General features: G+C 55.5%; 1 protein-coding gene across 2 annotated transcripts; it reads right to left on the bottom strand.

Moving 5' to 3' along the window:
- Positions 1–161: 161 nt before the first annotated feature.
- Positions 162–16,623, bottom strand: ATP1A3 (ATPase Na+/K+ transporting subunit alpha 3). 2 transcript variants are annotated; one of them, XM_082606903.1, is made up of 22 exons: positions 16,539–16,623; positions 16,384–16,443; positions 16,038–16,241; positions 14,471–14,584; positions 14,223–14,357; positions 13,648–13,765; positions 13,246–13,514; positions 11,545–11,743; positions 11,358–11,467; positions 11,141–11,275; positions 8,649–8,841; positions 8,165–8,340; positions 7,943–8,079; positions 6,811–6,961; positions 6,522–6,690; positions 3,540–3,694; positions 3,337–3,460; positions 2,413–2,558; positions 1,723–1,853; positions 1,098–1,199; positions 737–828; positions 162–425 (listed from the first exon to the last, which is right to left on the bottom strand). In XM_082606903.1, the coding sequence occupies exons 1-22, from the start codon at positions 16,539–16,541 to the stop codon at positions 397–399; spliced, it is 2,952 nt and encodes a 983-aa protein (XP_082463029.1). In that variant the 5' UTR covers positions 16,542–16,623; the 3' UTR covers positions 162–396. The 2 variants fall into 2 exon arrangements, with proteins under 2 accessions (XP_082463029.1, XP_082463030.1); XM_082606904.1 differs by having other exon boundaries at positions 737–822; positions 16,539–16,622.
- Positions 16,624–18,166: the final 1,543 nt, after the last annotated feature.

Genomic DNA, 18,166 nt, shown 5'->3' with positions numbered 1-18,166 from the left:
CCCACACCCCGGGTCCATAAAGCAAGCAAGAAACACACGCGGCTTCTCTGTCCCCACTGATATATTTGATAATTGTCCAGAAACAGAGACGGCGTCAGCCAGGGGGTGAGGGGGAGTAAAAAAGAGCCCAGGGAGGGGGCTGGGTGGCAGGGATGAGGAGAGGGAGAGGAACAGACACAAAAGAGAGGAGAGAGGCAGGGGGCGGGGCGGGGCGGGGGGCGGGGAGAGAAGCCAACCAGAGGGGGAAGAGGGGGAGGGAGGCGGGAGATAACGTGAGGGGGCGGGGCCAAGGGGAGAGAGGGCCCCTCCCCCCAGAATACAAAATGAGGGGGACCGGAGTGGGCTGTCCTGGGCTTGAGGGGCAGGGAAGAGACGGGCGATGTGGTGGGGTTGAGGTCAGTAGTAGGTTTCCTTCTCCACCCAACCTGGAGAGACAAAGGAGGAAAGAAACAGAGACGAGAGGGAGACGGGCACGGAGAGAAGCACAAGCAGAGACAGACAGCGGCACAGAAAGAAACCAAAAGGGGCAGAGACACAGGGAAAGACAGAAAGGAGGAGGCCCAGAGAGCCAGGAAGAGAGGAGTTGCAAAGAGGGTGGAGAGACGACGCAGGAGGGAGGGGTTGGGGGGAAACAGAGAGTGAGGTTAGTATCAGTCACACAGCGCTCTCTCGGCCCCTTTCCAGCTGCCCCGTCCCGTCCCCCCAGCCTCCCCCCTGTACTCAGTTAGCCCCTCACCCCCGGGGTTCCTGCGCAGGATGAGTTTGCGGATTTCGTCATAGACGAAGATGAGAAAACTGTAGGGGAAGGCACAGAACCACCAGCTGGGCCTGCGGAGACAGAAGAGCAGGAGGAGGGCGTCAGTGTGGGGCGGAGACGGGGCGGGGGGCGGGGGGGACACACAGGCAGGGTCCCAGAGGACAGGCGGGGCCGCACTGGGAGGATGTTCCCCTGGTCCTTCGTGCCCAAGGAGAGGGGTGCCCGGGCCATGGCTGTGGGCTGGGGTCTGCACAGCGCCCCCCTGTGAGGGCGTCCCGCGGGGAAGGCTCCCCGGAGGATCCTGGAGCAGGTGGTACATGGCAGGGGTGGGGGCACTCACTTGAGAGGGTACATGCGAAGGGCCACGTCCATGCCGGGGCAGTAGGACAGGAAGGCAGCCAGGGCTGTCTCCTCAAACAACCCGAAGATCAGGATCTTGTTCCTGGAGGCACAGGCAGGGCTGGACCCAGAGAACTCGAGCAGGCACCCCCATCCCACCGAGACAGAGGCTCTGCCAAGGGCAGACGCACAGAGACAGACACGGAGACGCACAGAGATGGAGACCGAAAGAGGCAGAGAGGCACAGACGGGTCCAGGGAGATGGTGACACTGAAGTATAATGACAGAGACAGTGACACACAGGCAGGGGTATGAAAAGATACAGCAGGGAATTCCCTGGCGGTCCAGTGGTTAGGGCTCTGCGCTTCCACTGTAGGGTTCCATCTCTGGTGGGGGAACTAAGATCCCACATGCCGTGCGGCCAAAGAAAAAGATAAAGCAGATCTGGAGAGGGACCAGGGACACCCCAGCAGTGTGCACACGCACATATGGAGAGAGACAGAGACAGAGAATCCCAGATAGATGTGACCACTGGAGAGAAAATCAACTCAGAGGCACAACTGAAACAGACAGACAGACAGACACGGGGCGGGACAGAGAGCAGGCCCGGCGCCCGCGGCCCTCACTTCATGCCCTGCTGGAAGACGGAGTTCCTCCTGGTCTTGCAGATGATCAGGTCAGCCCACTGCACGACCACTATGCTCACGAAGAAGGCTGTGTGGCACGTGAACTCCACCACTTTCCTCTGCTCGTAGGTCTGCAAGGGCGATGACGCGGGTACCGGTCGGCGGTCAGTGTGGCCACAGCCCCAGGCCCCACCCCGGGCCCACGTGCTCCTTGTCTGCGCCCCTGCGTGGGGCCCCAGGGCAAAGCGGGGACTCTGTCCAGATGGGATGCCCTAAGGGGCGTGTCTTCCCTCTGTAGTTCAGAGCCCCGCGGGAAGAGTCAGGAAATGTACAAGGAATGAGAGAGGGTAATGGTGACCTCAGTTGTGGGCCAGAGATCCTGGGGGCCTCCTGAGGGGACTCCAGCTGGGCTTTGAAGGCACAGACAGAGATGGGGAAGAGGGCAGCAAAGGCGTCTCGCCTGGTGGGGCAGAGAGCATGGCCGGTGGCCAGGACCGCGATGGGCTGGGGCAAGAGCGCCAGGAGGCCCCTTGTGTCCAGCGAGGATCTTGATGCCACCCCTGGGGCAGAGGGACCATCATAGGAAGCTGCCCCTGCATGGTTGGGATGGCCGCCCCAGCCCAGGATGCTGTGGGCAGGGACCCCACCTGGGAGGTCCCAGGCCATGCTGTGGGACCCAGCCCTACGCACCCACTGCTGCCCATAACTGTCCTCCAGGTCGTTGACGGTGCGGTCATCCCAGTTCAGCCGGATGCCCACCAGGTTGCCAGGCAAGAAGCCATTTTCTGCCAGGATCACAAAGTAGGAGAAGAAGCCACCAAGAGCCTGGATCATTCCTGGGGGAGGAGAGAAGGGAGAGGAGGAGAGGCTCAGGTGGGGCAGGCAGCCAGCCCAGGGCACCTCTGAGGCCCCTTGACACCCACACCGCGAGGATGGTGAGCTACCCGGTCCTCTTGCCTGACATCATCCGGGGCTGAGCTCCTAGAGGGCCATCTGAGGGTGCCACCTGGTGGTGAGCCCCTGAGATTGGCTCCCTGGAGCAGGAACCTTGGAGACGGGGCTCTCCTGAGGGGAGAACCTGGAGGCTCCCTCCCACCTGCGCCAGGCCACCTGGACATCAGGAAACCCCTGAGGACCCCCTAGGCAGGAATGACCTCTCTAGGCCTCTGACCACCGCCACCAAGCCTCTGCCTCCTGGGACACTCCCAGCAACAGGGCGCTCAGCACCTGTAAGACTGCACACCTCACCTCCAGCAAAGATGGAGGAGAAGGCAGGGGGGCGTGGGGCTCACTCCTGCCCTCAGAGAGCTCACAGGCTGACTGGTCCTTCCCATCCTGGTGGTGGGTGGAGCAGGGGGAGTGGCCGTCCTGGGGCCAGCCCCGATCTGCCACTCAGTATCCCATGTGCTCCCCAGGTGCAGCCCCGGCCCTTTCCTGTGCCTGTGCCAGCCCCACCTTGGTGACCACCACCCGTCTGTAAGTCACTCCTTCCAAACCTCCAGCACCAGGTCCTACTTTTCACGCCACTCATTCAGCACAAGGTTTCTGAGCACCCACGGTGGGCCAGGCACTGGGCATCCAGCCCTAAGCAAGTCAGGGTCCCCAGGTCCTCACCGATCTGTCCGTAGGCCATGCTGATGAGTCTCTCATTGACCAGCTTGTCCGTGCGTGGGTTCCTGGGCTGTCTCTTCATGATGTCACTCTCAGCAGCCTCGTACGCCAGCGAGATGGCAGGGACCTGGGCAGGAGAGGCCGGTAAGTCGGGGATTGGGGGGGTACCCTACCCTCCCGGAGCCTGGGGGTGGCCAGGCCCTCACCATGTCAGTGCCCAGGTCGATGCAGAGGATGGTGATGGTGCCCAGAGGCAGCGGGATGTTGGCCATGATGAACAGCAGGAAGGGCGTGATCTCGGGGATGTTGCTGGTCAGGGTGTAGGCGATGGACTTCTTCAGGTTGTCGAAGATCAGGCGGCCTGTTGGCAGGGGCAGGCTCAGACCTCGGCAGCCACACCAGGGCACCCTGGTCCCTCTGCCCTTTCCCTGCCCAGTCCATGCCTCCTTTCTAATCCATCCCCCCACCACCTGCCTTTCCATACAGATGCCCAACCATGTTGCCCCTGTTCAAACATTCTCAAAATACAACCACTTTGGAAGACTGCTTGGTAGTTTCTTTTCTTTTTTTTTCTTTTTTTGGCCGCACAGTGTGGCTAGCGGGATCTTAGTTCCCCAACCGGGGATCAAACCAGCGCCCTTGGCAGCGAAAGCATGGAGTCCTAACCACTGGACCACCAGGGAATTCCCAGCAGTTTCTGTTCAAAGTTAAACATCCCTGCTTTATTGACCCAGCAATCCTCACCTTAGGTTTATACGCAAGAGAAATGAGTGTTAATGTCCACCAAAAAGCAAGTACAAGAATGTTCACCATGGCATTAGTTATAATAGCCCAAAACCAGAACTGACCCGCTGGCCATCAGTAGGTGAGTGAATAAGTAAACTGTGGTCTGTCCACACAAAGGAATACCACCCGGCGAGAAAAAGGAACGAGCTACTGACACCCCCACCTCCATGGGTGAATCTCACTGATGTTATGTTGAGTGAAAAAAAGCCAGACACAGAAGCATTCATATCACATGATTCCACTTGGAAGAGGCTGGAAACAAATCCATGGTGCTGAAAGTCAGGATAGCGGTAATTTCTGCGAGGGGGGATATAGACTGGAGGGGACCTGATAGAACCCTAATGGGAGGCTGGAAATGTTCTCTATCTTGATGGGGGTCCAGTGGTTGTGTGGGTGCGTGCGTGCATAAAAAGTCACGGAGCTGCCTGACTTTGTGTGAATGCCATATCCCAATAAAGATTCAATCAGTACAGTGTGTATAAAGTAAAAAGAAACTAAAGATGAACCCAGCTAGCCCCTCCCTCCACCTTCCCCCGTGTGCTGATGAGCAACAAGGTGTGTCATTAAGAAGCCACAGAGGGGGCTGCCCTGGTGGCACAGTGGTTAAGAATCTGCCTGCTAATGCAGGGGACACGGGTTCAAGCCCTGATCCGGGAAGATCCCACATGCCACGGAGCAACTAAGCTCGTGCACCACAACTACTGAGCCTGTGCTTTAGAGCCCATAAGCCGCAACTACTGAAGCCTGTGAGCCACAACTACTGAAACTCGCATGCCTAGAGCCCATGCTCTGCAGCAAGAGAAGCCACCGCACTGAGAAGCCCGCGCACTGCAACAAAGAGTAGCCCCCACTCGCCGCAACTAGAGAAAGCCTGTGTGCAGCAATGAAGACCCAACGCAGATAAAAATAAATAAATAAATAAATTTATAAAAAAAAAAAAAAGAAGGTACAGAGGACTTCCCTTGTGGTCCAGTGGTTAAGACTCCACACTTCCACTGCAGGGGGCGCGGGTTCGATCCCTGGTCAGGGAACTCAGATCCCGCAAACTGCGCGGTGCGGCCAAAAAATAAATAAATAAACAGGTAGGACCCCATCTATCATAGCACCCTGTTGGTTTTCTTCTTAGCACTTGTCACAATATGTAATTATGTTTGTTATGTTACAATTTGTTTGTTAACTTGCGGAAGGCTGTCTCTCCCAGCTCCTTGAGGGCAAGGACCCATGTCTGCTCTGCTCACAGCTGTATCTCCAGCCCCTGGCACCATACACAAGGTAAGGAGCCCAATAAATGTCTGGGCGGCGTGAACGCCTCCATGAGTGTGTGCTCTGCAGGTGCATGGAGGATGTCTTGGGGATGAGAAAGGGTTAACCATGTGTCCTCTGGGCCATAGGAGACAAGGGATAAGGGCATTGAACCTGACACTGTAGGCTCAGCTTTTACTCACCAGAATTCTCTCTTATCATGAGTTATTTTTTACACTGGGGACATTTCAAATAGGAGAGAGAGACTGGAAGATAATGCAGCACAGCATGAACAGTGATTATTTCTGGATGGTAAGATTATGGGTGATTCCAACTTGCTTCTTAATGCTTTTCTACATTTTCTATAATTATCATGAATTACTTTGATAATCAGAATAAAACTGAATGTGAACAAGCCTCATCTGTGGCCGCATCCAGGCCCGTCAGGAAGTGATACCCGGCAGCCCTGCCTGAGACCTTGAGGCCTTGCCTCTGTCTGCAACTTCCTTCGCTGGCACTTCTCTACGTGAAAATTCCCACATGGCCTTAGAGACTTGGCACAGGCGATCCCTGTCCACTTGGGGAGGCTCCCTTGGCCCCTGACACCAGGCTGGGTGAGGGGCCTCTTCAGGGCTCCCTCAGGACCCTCTGCTTCCCTGAGGTTGTACTTATGAGTATTTTTTTTAAGACTTTTTTGATGTGGACCATTTTTAAAGTCTTTATTGAATTTGTTACAGTATTGCTTCTGTTTTCTGTTTTGGTTTTTTGGCCCTGAGGCATGTGGGGTCCCAGCCGCCCAACCAGGGATCGAACCCGCACCCCCTGCATTGGAAGGCGAAGTCTTAACCACTGGACTTCCAGGGAAGTCCCTATGAGTATTGTTTTTTAATGCTTCCGAATGTGCCTTGCACACCAGACTGGGCCTGTGCTGGGCGACACTGGGACCCAGAAGTGCGTTGGCTGAGTCCTGCCCCCAGGGAGTCCCCAACTCCGCAGGGGAAGAAAACTGAAAAGGACAAGCTCAGGCTCTGCTGGGGGCCTGGTGGGATTCTGTGGTCTCCCGCCGTGCATCTGCTGCAGCCCTGGCCTGTTCCCCTCCCCCTTCTCGGGCTTCATGCAGGGACCCCAGTCTCCAGGGCCACCTGGGCCAACTCACTCACCCTCCTCCACACCCGTGACAATGGAGGCAAAGTTGTCATCCAGCAGAATCATGTCTGCTGCCTGTTTGGAGACGTCAGAGCCGGCAATGCCCATGGCCACCCCGATGTCAGCCTTCTTCAGGGCGGGGGAGTCGTTCACGCCATCCCCAGTCACAGCCACGATGGCTCCCTGGAGGGAGAGAGGGTGAGGATGACGCCCAGAGGCCTGGACCCAAACCCTCTTCTCATCAAGGACCCCGGAGTCCAGACCCCCGGCCCCCTCCTCCGAGGGACCCCAGCCTGAGCCCACCTGTCTCTGACAGCCCTCCACAATGATGAGCTTCTGCTGGGGGGAAGTGCGGGCAAAGACGATCTCAGTGTGGTTCTGCAGGATCTCGTCGATCTGCTCAGAGGTGAAGTCCTTGAGGTCGGTGCCATGGATCACACAGGCCTTGGCATCCCTGGGAAGGGCAGAGAGCGTTCAGGACATGTGGGGCAGTGACACCTGTTGGACAGACTCACAGACAGGAGAGACAGAGGACCAGGCTCTGAGAGAGGGACAAGGGCTCTGGGGGTCAGAGATGAAGGGAAACAGGAGTAGGGGGCTGCAGTAGGAGGGATGGAGGGCAGACCTCAGGAAGAACATTGGGACACTGGACTTAGAGGAACAGAGATATGCAGGCAACTAGGAAATAGAGACAGACACAGAGAGACATGAGGGTGGGAAAGCTAAGGAAGTCAGAACAGAGATGAGAGACAGAGACAAAGACATAAAAGAGAGATAGGGGGCTTCCCTGGTGGCGCAGTGGTTGAGAATCTGCCTGCCAATGCAGGGGACACGGGTTCGAGCCCTGGTCTGGGAAGATCCCACATGCCGCGGAGCAACTAGGCCCGTGAGCCACAACTACTGAGCCTGTGCATCTGAAGCCTGTGCTCCGCAACAAGAGAGGCCGCGATAGTGAGAAGCCCACGCACCGCGATGAAGAGTGGCCCCCGCTCGCCGCAACTAGAGAAAGACCTCGCACAGAAACGAAGACCCAACACAGCCAAAAATAAAATTAATTAATTAATTAAGACCACATATTAAAAAATAAATAAATAATAAAATCTTTTAAAAAAAAGAGAGAGATGGGAAGAGAATGACGGATACAGAAATAAGGAGTCTCATAGAATCCTCTCAGATGTGAATTAGTAGCAGCCCATTTTAGAGAGGAGGAAACTGAGGCGCAGAGAGGCTAAGTGACTTGCCCAAGGTCACACAGCTCATGTGTGGCAAAGCTGGGATGCGAACCTACCCCTTGCTAACCCCACACAGCTGTAACACCAGGCTGCCCATCCTCACGATGGAAGAGGAACAGGACCCAGATGCTGAGTCAACAGAGGAGGCCCAGGAGGGGGGGACCCGCAGTGCCAGGACCTGAGCTGGGCAGGGCAGGGCTTACCGGGGGTTGACCTGGCTGACGGGGATGTTGAGCCGGGCGGCGATGTCCTCCACAGTCTCGTTGCCCTCGGAGATGATGCCCACACCCTTGGCAATGGCCTTTGCTGTGATGGGATGATCGCCAGTGACCATGATGACCTGCAGGTATCATATGCAAACGGTCCAGGCCCACCGCTGGCCGCTGGGGCCCTGGCCCTGCCTTCCCTGCTGCCCCGGGCCACACCTTGATGCCCGCGCTGCGGCACTTGCCCACCGCGTCAGGGACGGCTGCCCGGGGAGGGTCGATCATGGACATGAGGCCCACGAAGCAGAGGTTGTCGGTGGTGAAGTTCACATCGTCACAGTCGAAGGCAAAGCCCTTAGGGAACTGCTCCTCAGGCAGGTAGTAATGGCAGAAACCTGGTGCAGGGAGAGGGGCACAGGGGCTCCAGCCTCGGTCCTCCCTGCCTCCTGCCCACAGCTCCCGGTCCCAGCAGTCAGGCTCCCTAGTTGGCCAGACAGTCAGTCAACACCCATTTCTGACAGACGCCTTCCTGTCTCATTCATTCATTCATTCATTCATTCATTCGTTCATTCATTCATGGTGCATTCTGGGAGGCCCTATTCTGAGCCAGGCTCTGGGCAGCCTCACATCCCTCCTTACCCTCAAGGGGCCCCCAGAGCTGGCCCAGCCCCTGCCCCAACTTGGCTCCACCCTTGGTGCGCACCAAGCACGCGCTCGCCCAGGCCCCCAAGCTCGAGGTAGGCGTTCTGGAAAGCCTCCTTCATCTCCTCGTCCAGCGGCTGCTCCTTGCCCTGCAGCAGGATGGTGGAGCACCGGTCCAGGATGCGTTCAGGGGCGCCCTTCATCACCAGCAGGTACCGGTTGTCATTGGGGTCCTCGGTCTCGTGGATGGAGAGCTGTGGACAGAGCAGAAGGCGGCCGTGCCTGAGCCTCACAGGGCGGGACCCGGAGGCTGCCCCGCACCCAGCTGGGGAAGAGGACCCCCCCCCCCGCCGCCCCGTCCAGAGCCACGGGTGCCAGGACCACCGCCAGGCTCCCCCAGAGGGCACTGCCCAAATCTCTCTACCTGAGAGATCTTCAGCTGTTTCTCGGGCTCTCTCACAGAGACCTCTGCTCATCCCTGCCCGTTTCTGTCTCTCCGTCCTGCAGATATTTCTTCCCCTCTGTGTCTCTCTCACAGAAATCTCAGGGGTCCTTAGGATACGTGCTTCTCTCTCTGCCTTGCCCGACAACCTCTCATCCCACATCTGACCCATCACCGAATCTGGTCAGCTCACCTCTGAAGTACCCGGATTCTGACCTCTTCTCACCCCCCCTGCCCTCCCATCCAGCCACCACCATCTCTCACGAAATATCACAGCAGCCTCCACACTGAGTTCCTGTTTCTGCCCTCCCCTCCCCATAACATTTCCTCCCCATGGCAGCCAGAAGGAGCCTTTAAACTATGAGAGTCACGGGACTTCACTGGTGGCCCAGCAGCTAAGACTCCGCGCTCCCAATGCAGGGGGCCTGGGTTCGATCCCTGATCAGGGAACTAGATCCCACATGCTGCAACTAAGAGTTCGCATGCCGCAACTAAAGATCCCTCACGAGGCAACGAAGATACTGTGTGCCACAGCTAAGACCCAGCACAGCCAAATAAATAAATATTTTTTTAAAAAATGAGAGTCAGTGAAAAATGGTGCAGCCACTTTGGAAAACAGTCTCTGGCAGTCCCCCAAAAGGTTAAACAGAGTTACCACATAAGCCAGCAATTCCCAGATATATACCCAAGAGACATGCAAATGATGTCCACACAAAAACTTGGGGGCGAATGTTCACAGCAGCATCATTCATAGTAGCCAAAGCGTGCAAATAACCCAAATGTCCATTGACAGATGAATGGATAAACAAAGTGTGGTCTATCCATACAATGCAAAATTATTGAGCCATAAAAAGGAATGAAGCACTAATATATGCTACAACATGGAGGAACCTTGAAAACATTGTGCTAAGTGAAAGAAGCTGGACATCAAAAAACACATATTGTATGATTCTGTTTATATGAAGTGTTCAGAATAGGCAAGTGCATAGAGACAGAACGTAGACTAGTGGTTGCTTAGGGCTCGGGGAGACGGTGGGGGAGGTAGGGGGATAAAGCCGAGGAGTGTGAGGTTGCTTTTTGAGGTGATGGAAATGCTCTAAAACTGACTGGGTAGGGACTTCCCTGGTGGTCCAGTGGGTAAGACTCTGAGCTCCCAATGCAGGGGGCCTGGGTTCGATCCCTGATCAGGAAACTAGATCCCACATGCATGCCGCAACTAAAGATCCCGCATGCCGCAACTAAGACGCGGCGCAGCCAAAATAAATGAATAAATAAATAAATATTTTTAAAAAACCTTGACTGGGCAGATGATAGCACATATCGGTGAATATACTAAAACTATTGAATTATGCACATTAAGTGGGTGAGCTATGGTGTGTGAACTGTATCTCTCAATAAGGCAGTTTTTAAAAATGTGAGTCAGGTCCCATCTTGCCTCTGCTCGGTGGCTCATGTCCCCCTGAGGGTCACACCCAAGTCATGTCCACAAGGCCCTACGGGACCTGACCCAGCACCCACTGCCCTCCCCTCCCACCACATTTCCTGGCTCAACATTCCCTGGCTATTCAGTACATCAACACACTCCTTCGTCAAGACCTTTGCACACGCTGTGCCCGCTGCCCCCAGATGCCTGCAGGGCTCCCTCCCTCAGCATGGTGACTGGCTGACATATTCCAAATTTCCTAATGTCCTCATGCCTTTGTCATTGTCTGTCTCCTGGCACTAGAGCATAAGTTCTGTGAGAGGAGGGACTTCACTGCCGTCTGTAGCCCCAGCACCTAACACAAGTGCCTCTGACACGTAGTTGCTGCTCAAAAAAATATTTGTTGAATGGATGAATGAGATCTCTGGCCGGTTCCCACTCTGCTGCAGGAAGGTCTTCACTCCCCTGCTGCCCACTCCAACAGAGACATTGCGCTCACTCCCAGGTCTGTGTTCCTCTCTCCACTGGGTGGATACTCTTGGGCTTATTTTATAGATGGGGAAACCAAGGCTCTGGGAAAGTTAATAACTTGCCCAAAGCAGGAGGGCAGCAGGGCAGAGCTGACTGCTTTTCGGGCATCGTAGAGGAAGTGAGATCCAGGCCCACTCTCCTGGAGAGCCTAGGGTACCTGGTATTTGTTGGTGGAGTTGAAGGGGATCTCAGCCACTTTCTTATTACGTTCGCGCATCAGCTTCACGGAGCCGGAGGACAACTCGATGCACTTGAGCAGGGCAGACTCGGAGGCGTCCCCAGCCACATCCCTCTGTGGGGAGAGAGGGCTGTCAGAGCAGAGTAGCGCGGGGTGGGCAGGGGCCAAGCTGAGGCGAGCGGGAGGCCAGACCCACCTTGAGCACAGGGATGTTGTCCTGACCCCCCTTGAAGACGGCACGGTTGCAGAGTCCAGCAATGTGAGACAGGGCCACCCAGGTGTGTGAGCTCTTGTCAAATGAAGTCCCTGAAAAAGGTACGAGTCAGGGCTGGGGGGTGTCCGGGAGCCAGGCCCCCTCGGTCCTGCCTGGGCCCCACCCTCACCTGACTGGTCCTCAGTGGTGTCAGCCTCGTGGATCTGGTTGTCGAACCACATGTGGGCGACCGTCATGCGGTTCTGGGTGAGGGTCCCTGTCTTGTCCGAGCAGATGGTGGATGTGGAGCCCAGGGTCTCTACAGCCTCTAGGTTTTTCACAAGGCAGTTCTTCCGAGCCATGCGCTTGGCGGTCAGGGTCAGACACACCTGGAGTGTATGGAAAGGCAGGGGAGTTACAGGTAGAGTCAGGGGGTGCAGTTGGGCCAGCAACACAACTGCTAATAACCCAACTGCCCAGCCCAGAGAGAATCCTGGGCAAAGAATGGGGTGTCGCCCAGCCACTCCACCCAAGGTATAAACCCAGGAAAATGGGCTCAGGTGCACCCCAAAGAAATATACTAGAATGTTCATAGCAGCAACATAATAGTCCCAAACTGAAAACAACCCAAATGTCCACTAACAGCAGTAGGGACAAATAAATTGGGGAAATAAAAGATGGGAATACTATACAGCAGTGAAAAAGAACAAGCAACCACTGCCTACAACTGCATGGGTGAAATTCAAAAACATAGTGTTCAGCGAAAGATGAGCCAGAAACAAGAGTTTCTGCTGAATGATTCCACTGATGTGAAGTACAAAAGCTACACTGTTTGAAGCCAGTCTATCCTAGGGGTAACCCTGGGGTTGGAGGGAAGGGGCTGAACAGGTCTTGAGGGGGCTTCTAGGGAACTACATCTGGGGGCAGCTGACCTGGGGTGTGTTCAATTGCCTCCAGCTCATCAGGCAGTACCTTCATATGTGCAACTCTTGTTTGTATAGTGTAGGTCAATAAAAGGCCTTTGACTTAGAGTAGCTTTGAATATGCTAATATGGAAAACTTTGCAGGATCTATTAAGTAAAAGCATCAAGGAGCAGAATAGTATTTCTAGGATGGTCCCTTCTGTGTACCCTGAAAACAATTACTACACACGTGGCAATGTGCCCACCGTTGCCGGGAACAGGGCAGACAGCCTGCTTCTGGAGGGGGGCTGACGGCTGGGCAGTGGGTCGGGACTGTTATTTTATTTTTTTAACTATTTTAATGTATTCTTTAGACTTTTTACCATGAGGCTGTGCTTCTTAATTTTGTAAGTTAACTTCAAAAATGATAGGGCTGGGGCTTCCCTGGTGGCGCAGTGGTTGAGAGTCCGCCTGCCAATGCAGGGGACACGGGTTCGTGCCCTGGTCTAGTAAGATCCCACATGCCGCGGAGCGGCTGGGCCCGTGAGCCATGGCCGCTGAGCCTGCGCATCCGGAGCCTGTGCTCCGCAACGGGAGAGGCCACAACAGTGAGAGTCCCGCATACCATAAAAAAAAAAAAAAAAAATGATAGGGCTGTTAGCCCTTTCTGACTGGCAGTATTTCTCAAGATTCTTTGTTGCGTTTTTTTTGGTTTTTTTGGGGGGGCCATGCCTCTCAGCTTGTGGGATCTTAGTTCTCCACCAGGTATTGAACCCGGGGGCCCTCAGCAGTGAAAGCGCGGAGTCCTAACCACTGGACCGTCAGGGGATTCCCTGTTGGTTTGTTTTGTCAATGAGGCCCTCTGAGCCCCAGGACCCTCCTCATTCAACATGTGGCAGGCTTGGCCCTTGATGTCCAAGTTGCAATCAAGATTGTTGCCATCGGGCCCCAGCCCCCTCCTCCCTCAGACCCGAGGGTCTGGGCCTTACAGTGACAGTGGCCAGCAGGCCCTCTGGGACATTGGCCACGATGATGCCGATGAGGAAGATGACAGCCTCGAGCCAGGTGTATCCGAGGATGAGGGAGAGGATGAAGAAGGAGACACCCAGGAAGACAGCCACGCCAGTGATGAGCTGGATAAAGTGCTCGATCTCAATGGCGATGGGCGTCTTGCCCACCTCCAGCCCAGAAGCCAGAGTGGCGATGCGGCCCATGACAGTGCGGTCACCCGTGGCCACCACCACGCCCCGAGCTGTGCCTGTGGGGTCAGAGGGGACTGGGCTGAGCCTCAGCGAGCTTCAGAGGGACCCCGAGCCCCTGAGGCACGTCCATCTATCTGGACGAGCCCGGCCCCACCTGGGTGCCCGAACCGCCCCTCCCCCCTGCCTCACCTTCCACACAGTTGGTGGAAAAGAAGGTGATGTTCCGAGTCTCCAAGGGGTTGTCGTGAGTGCAGTCGGGGGACCGGGTCTGGGGCTCTGATTCGCCGGTCAGGGAAGAGTTGTCCACCTGGGGACACAGGAGACAGGTGTCAACCGCGGGCCTGGGGTCAAGGGGCATTTGTCCAGAGGAGATTTCAAGATTTTTGTTTGTTCATTTGTTTTGTTAATGAGGCTGAAGGCTGTGTCCCTGGAAGTCACAGCTAGAAGTCTGGGTGCCTGTGTCTGGGAGGACAGAGGTTGGGCTCTTGAAGCTGGGGAGGGTACATGGCTTCTTGCCAAGGCCTAAGGTACCTATAGGTCTGAGGGAGGAGGACCTGGAGGTCAGAGGTACTGGATCTGAGGGAGGAGGGGGCCTGGACTGCAGGGTTCTGGGGGAGGAGGGGTCCGGGGGCCTGGACTCCTGGGTCTGAGGGAGGAGGGGGCTGGGGCCTGGACTCCTGGGTCCTGGGGGAGGAGGGGCTGGGGGCCTGGACTCTTGGGCCACTCCAGGAAGGGCAGAGCTGGGCCCCAGGCCCCTGGCCCACCTTGCAGCCGTGGGCTGAGATGATGCGCAGGTCGGCTGGGACTCGGTCTCCGCCCTTGATCTCCACCAGGTCCCCGACCACCACCTCCTCAGCATTTACCTGCATCTTCTCACCTTCCCGGATCACCAGGGCTTGCTGGGGGTAGAATGGAGAAGAGTCACCTCCCTGACTCCCTCTACCTGGGGTCACTCGGCATAGCCTTGCCCGCCTGTTCACCTCCATCTGGCCCCTTCCTGGGTACCCCTCACCTGGGGGACCATGTTCTTGAAGGATTCCATGATCTTGGAGCTCTTGGCTTCCTGGTAGTAGGAGAAGCAGCCGGTGATGATGACCACGGCCGCCAGCACGATGCCCAGGTACAGCTGTGGGGAGATGCAGGGTCACAGCCCACCCTGGAGCAACTCCCCACCACCCCCATCCCAAGGTTTGTGGAACCTGGGAAGAGAGCTTTGAGTCACTGGGGGTCTGTATTTGTATGTCTGACCACAGGTTGTATCCATTTGAGGGTCTGTGTCTCTGTCTGCCTGTCCATGTTTGAGTCCCTCTTTCTTTCTTTCTTTTTAAAAAATGTTTGTTGTTTATTTATTTATTTATTTATCTCTATCTATTTATCTGTTTATTTATTGGCCGTTCCCTGACCAGGGATCGAACCCAGGCCCTCGGCAGTGAAAGCACAGAGTCCTAACCACTGGACCGTCAGGGAATTCCCCTGTGTCCCTCTTTCTGAACACAGGTGTGTTTGAGCCTCTGAGTCTGTCCATCTCTCTATTTTGTGGGTTTGTCTGTCTTTCTGCCTGTGTCAGAGAACCTGAGTGTACGCTATTCTCTGTCCATTTGTCTGTCTCTGTTAAAGTCAATGTGTCTATCTGCCTGCATGCCTGGCTTTAAATGTACGGGACTGTTTGTGTTTGAGTCTCTGTATGTGGATCTCTGTCTCTGTCTCTCTCTGTTGGTCTGCGTGGGTCTGAGACTCTGAGTCTGTCTGTTTGCCTGTTTAGGTTTAATTTCTGAGAATACTGTCTGTACTTGATTCTCACATCCCTCTGTCTGTCACCAGGTTATGCCTGAAACTCTGTGTGTGTTTGATTTCCTATGTCTGTCTATGAGTAAATGTCGGTGTCTGTCTGTGCCTATGTGTCTGAACTGTGTGGCCGTGTTTGAATCTGTGTACAAGTGTGACTGTCTGCACTGACTCTCTGCACTGTTGTATATATGTGCACGTGTGCACATGTGTGTGTGCAAGGATCTCCATGTAGTCAGAATGTGGGTCTGTGTTTATGGGCATCGTGTCTGCTGAGACCGTGTGTGTCCCATGTGTTGAGAGGATGGGACAAATCAGCAAGTGCTTGTGCCTGGGTCTCTATGTGAGCCCACTCACCGTTTGAGCATCTTTCAGGCCATGACCACCTGCTGGTGTCTATCCTCAAGGCCGCTGAGGTCACACAGCTTTGGGATGGACCCCCAACTCACACTTCTTACTGTGTGACCTTGGGCAAGTTACTTGGCCTTTTTTTTGGGGGGGGCAAGCCATGAAGCTTGTGGAATCTTAGTTCCCTGGCCAGGGATCAAACCCATGCCCACTGCAGTGGAAGCATGGAGTCCTAACCACTGGACTACCAGGGAAGTCCCATACTTCGCCTTTCTGAGTCCCAGTTTTCCTCATAGCTTCTCTGGTTCTCTCACTGGGTGATTGTGAAAGTTAGATGAGAGAAAGTTGGAGGCTGGGCTTTGAAAAGTCTAAAGGGAGAAGCTGGGTGTGCACATGTGTCCCTACATGTATGAGCCCTTGGGCACGGCAGGGTGGAGGGCACTCACGTTGTCGCCAGAAGGATCGTCCTCGGTGCCTGCCTGGATGCCATAGGCCAGGAAGCAGAGGATGGCCCCGATCCACAGCAGGATTGAGAAGCCCCCGAAGAGCTGGCGGCAGAACTTGACCCACTCTGGGGTGGTGGGCGGCGGCGTGAGCGCGTTCGGCCCATCGCGGGCCAGGATCTCCTGGGCTTTGCTGTGGGTCAGACCCTAGGGGACACAAGACTCACACAGAAGCCTCCCGGAGCAACCCTGGCACCCCCAACACTTCCCGAGTGCCCCCAGGCACCCAAGGGTCACGGCTTCCCATCCCCTCCCCCCTCGGACCCTTCTCCCTCCGGCCCGGCCCCACCTGCACGCAGTCGGTGTTGTATTTCCGGCAGACCTCTTCCACTGACATCTTGTGCTCTGTCTGAGGAACAGGAGTTTGGGGGGATCGGGTGAGCGAGGAGGCCGGGCAGGGGCGGGTGGGGCCTGCTCTGGGTGGGTGCAGAGAGTGGGACTTACCATAGCCACCTCCTTTTTGAGGTCATCCAGGTCCCGGCGGTCTTTGGTGCCCTTGCTCTTCTTGGGCGAGCCCTTGTCATCTTTCTTGTCCTGCGAGGTGGCGACACGATAGCTGTCAGAGCCACCAGACTGCGGGCGAGAAGGGGTTACAAGGGGACACCAGCCCTGCGTCTGTGCAGCTGCGTCTCTGGGCAGGGGCTGGCTCTGGGGGCTCAGTCTGTCTCTGCCCTGCGGCTCTGGGTATCTCTCAGAACCCCTGAGTCTCACCTCTTCCTACTGGCCTCTCCGTCTCTGGCTCCATGTATCTCTGGGTCTTTGTCCCTGAGAGTCTTCATCTGAGTCTGCCTGTGCGTCTCTCTCTCTCTCTGTAGGTCTCTCCCCTTCAGTCTCCATGTGTCTTTTTATCTCTTTGTGTCTTTTTCTCCCTCTCCCTGGGCACTTAGTCTGTCTCTTGCTAGGTCTGTCTGTCTCTCGCTACGTCTGTCTCTCTCTCTTGATCTGTCTCTCCAGGTCTCTGTTTGTGCCTCTCTGTCTTATTCTGTTTTGTCTCTGTCTCCTTGTACCTCTTTATCTTTCCTTCTCTTCATGTGTGTGTATCTCTGTCTCTCTGTGGCTGTTTCTCTGATCTCTCTCTCCCTCATCACTTCATATTGTCCATCTCTCTCTCTCTCTCTCTCTCTCTCTCTCTCTCTCTGAGTCTCTGTGTGTGTCTCTCTTTGATTTTGGTCTCTCTCTGATCTCTGCCTCTTTATGTTTTCCATCTCATACAATATCTGTTTCTATCTCTTGAACTCTCTCTCCCTGAGTCTGGCTGAGTCTGTCTCTCTGGGTTCCTATCTCTTTCCCAGTTGGTGTGCAGGGATCTCAGACTGTCTCCGAGTGTCCGTATTTTCTGTCTGTATCTTTCTCCAGGCTTCTCTCTACTTCTCTCTGATTTCATCTCTCGAGGTACCTCCTTTTCTGTAATGCTTGGTGTGTCTCTCCCTAACTGTCTCTACTGTTTCAACCATCTTGTTGGTCTATCTCTCACGATCTCGCTCAGCCATCTTCCCCTCTATCCCTGCATCTCTCCCTCTCCGAGTCCATCTCGGCATCTCTGTCCTTCCAGTTGAAGGTCTCCCCATATATCATTCTCCCTGTCTTTTCTGCCTGGCTCTTTTTCTGGGCCTCTCTCCCCAATCCCATGGATGTCTCTGTCTCTCAAAGGACCCAGCAAATCTTGGGAGACCTCACAGGCCTGGCAGGAAGGGGAAGGAAAGGGCACTCCAGGTGTAAGTCACAGCTGGGACCAACGCCTGGGAGGCAGCCAACTGTGCACAGGGGTGGTGGCCTGGCTGGACATGCAGCCAGTCCTGAGGGCCTTGACTTACAAGCTGTGGGCCTAGACTCTTTCCTGGGGGCTGGTGGGAGCCATGGATAGGTTTGGACAAGGGGTTGGCATGGTTAGGCCTCTGGAGGACAGACTAGGAGCTGGCTGGGATTTGGGGTGCAGAACAGCAAGAGGCAAAGGCCCCCGGGCTTGGCTAGAACTGGATGTAGTGTGAGGGGGAGTGACTGAAGTTCCAGTTTGGGGACCTGGGCTGATGGGGAAGGCAGTGTCCTTGGAGGCTGGCAGGAGGGGTGGGGTG

Source organism: Mesoplodon mirus, assembly GCF_964341445.2.
Source record: "Mesoplodon mirus genome assembly, chromosome: 19".
NCBI classification, from domain to species: Eukaryota; Metazoa; Chordata; class Mammalia; order Artiodactyla; family Ziphiidae; genus Mesoplodon; species Mesoplodon mirus.
Note: the sequence above shows the minus strand (reverse complement) of the source record. Positions and strands in the feature narration are given on the sequence as shown.

Bases quoted from the DNA above. Each gene is read 5' to 3' on its own strand.
- ATP1A3 (XM_082606903.1), bottom strand. The intron at 8,842-11,140 runs GTACCCTAGGCT...CTCTGTCCACAG, and splicing joins ACTCCACCAACAAATACCAG to CTCTCCATCCACGAGACCGA. The intron at 8,080-8,164 runs GTGTGGCCCGGG...TGATACCTGCAG, and splicing joins GCCGCAGCGCGGGCATCAAG to GTCATCATGGTCACTGGCGA.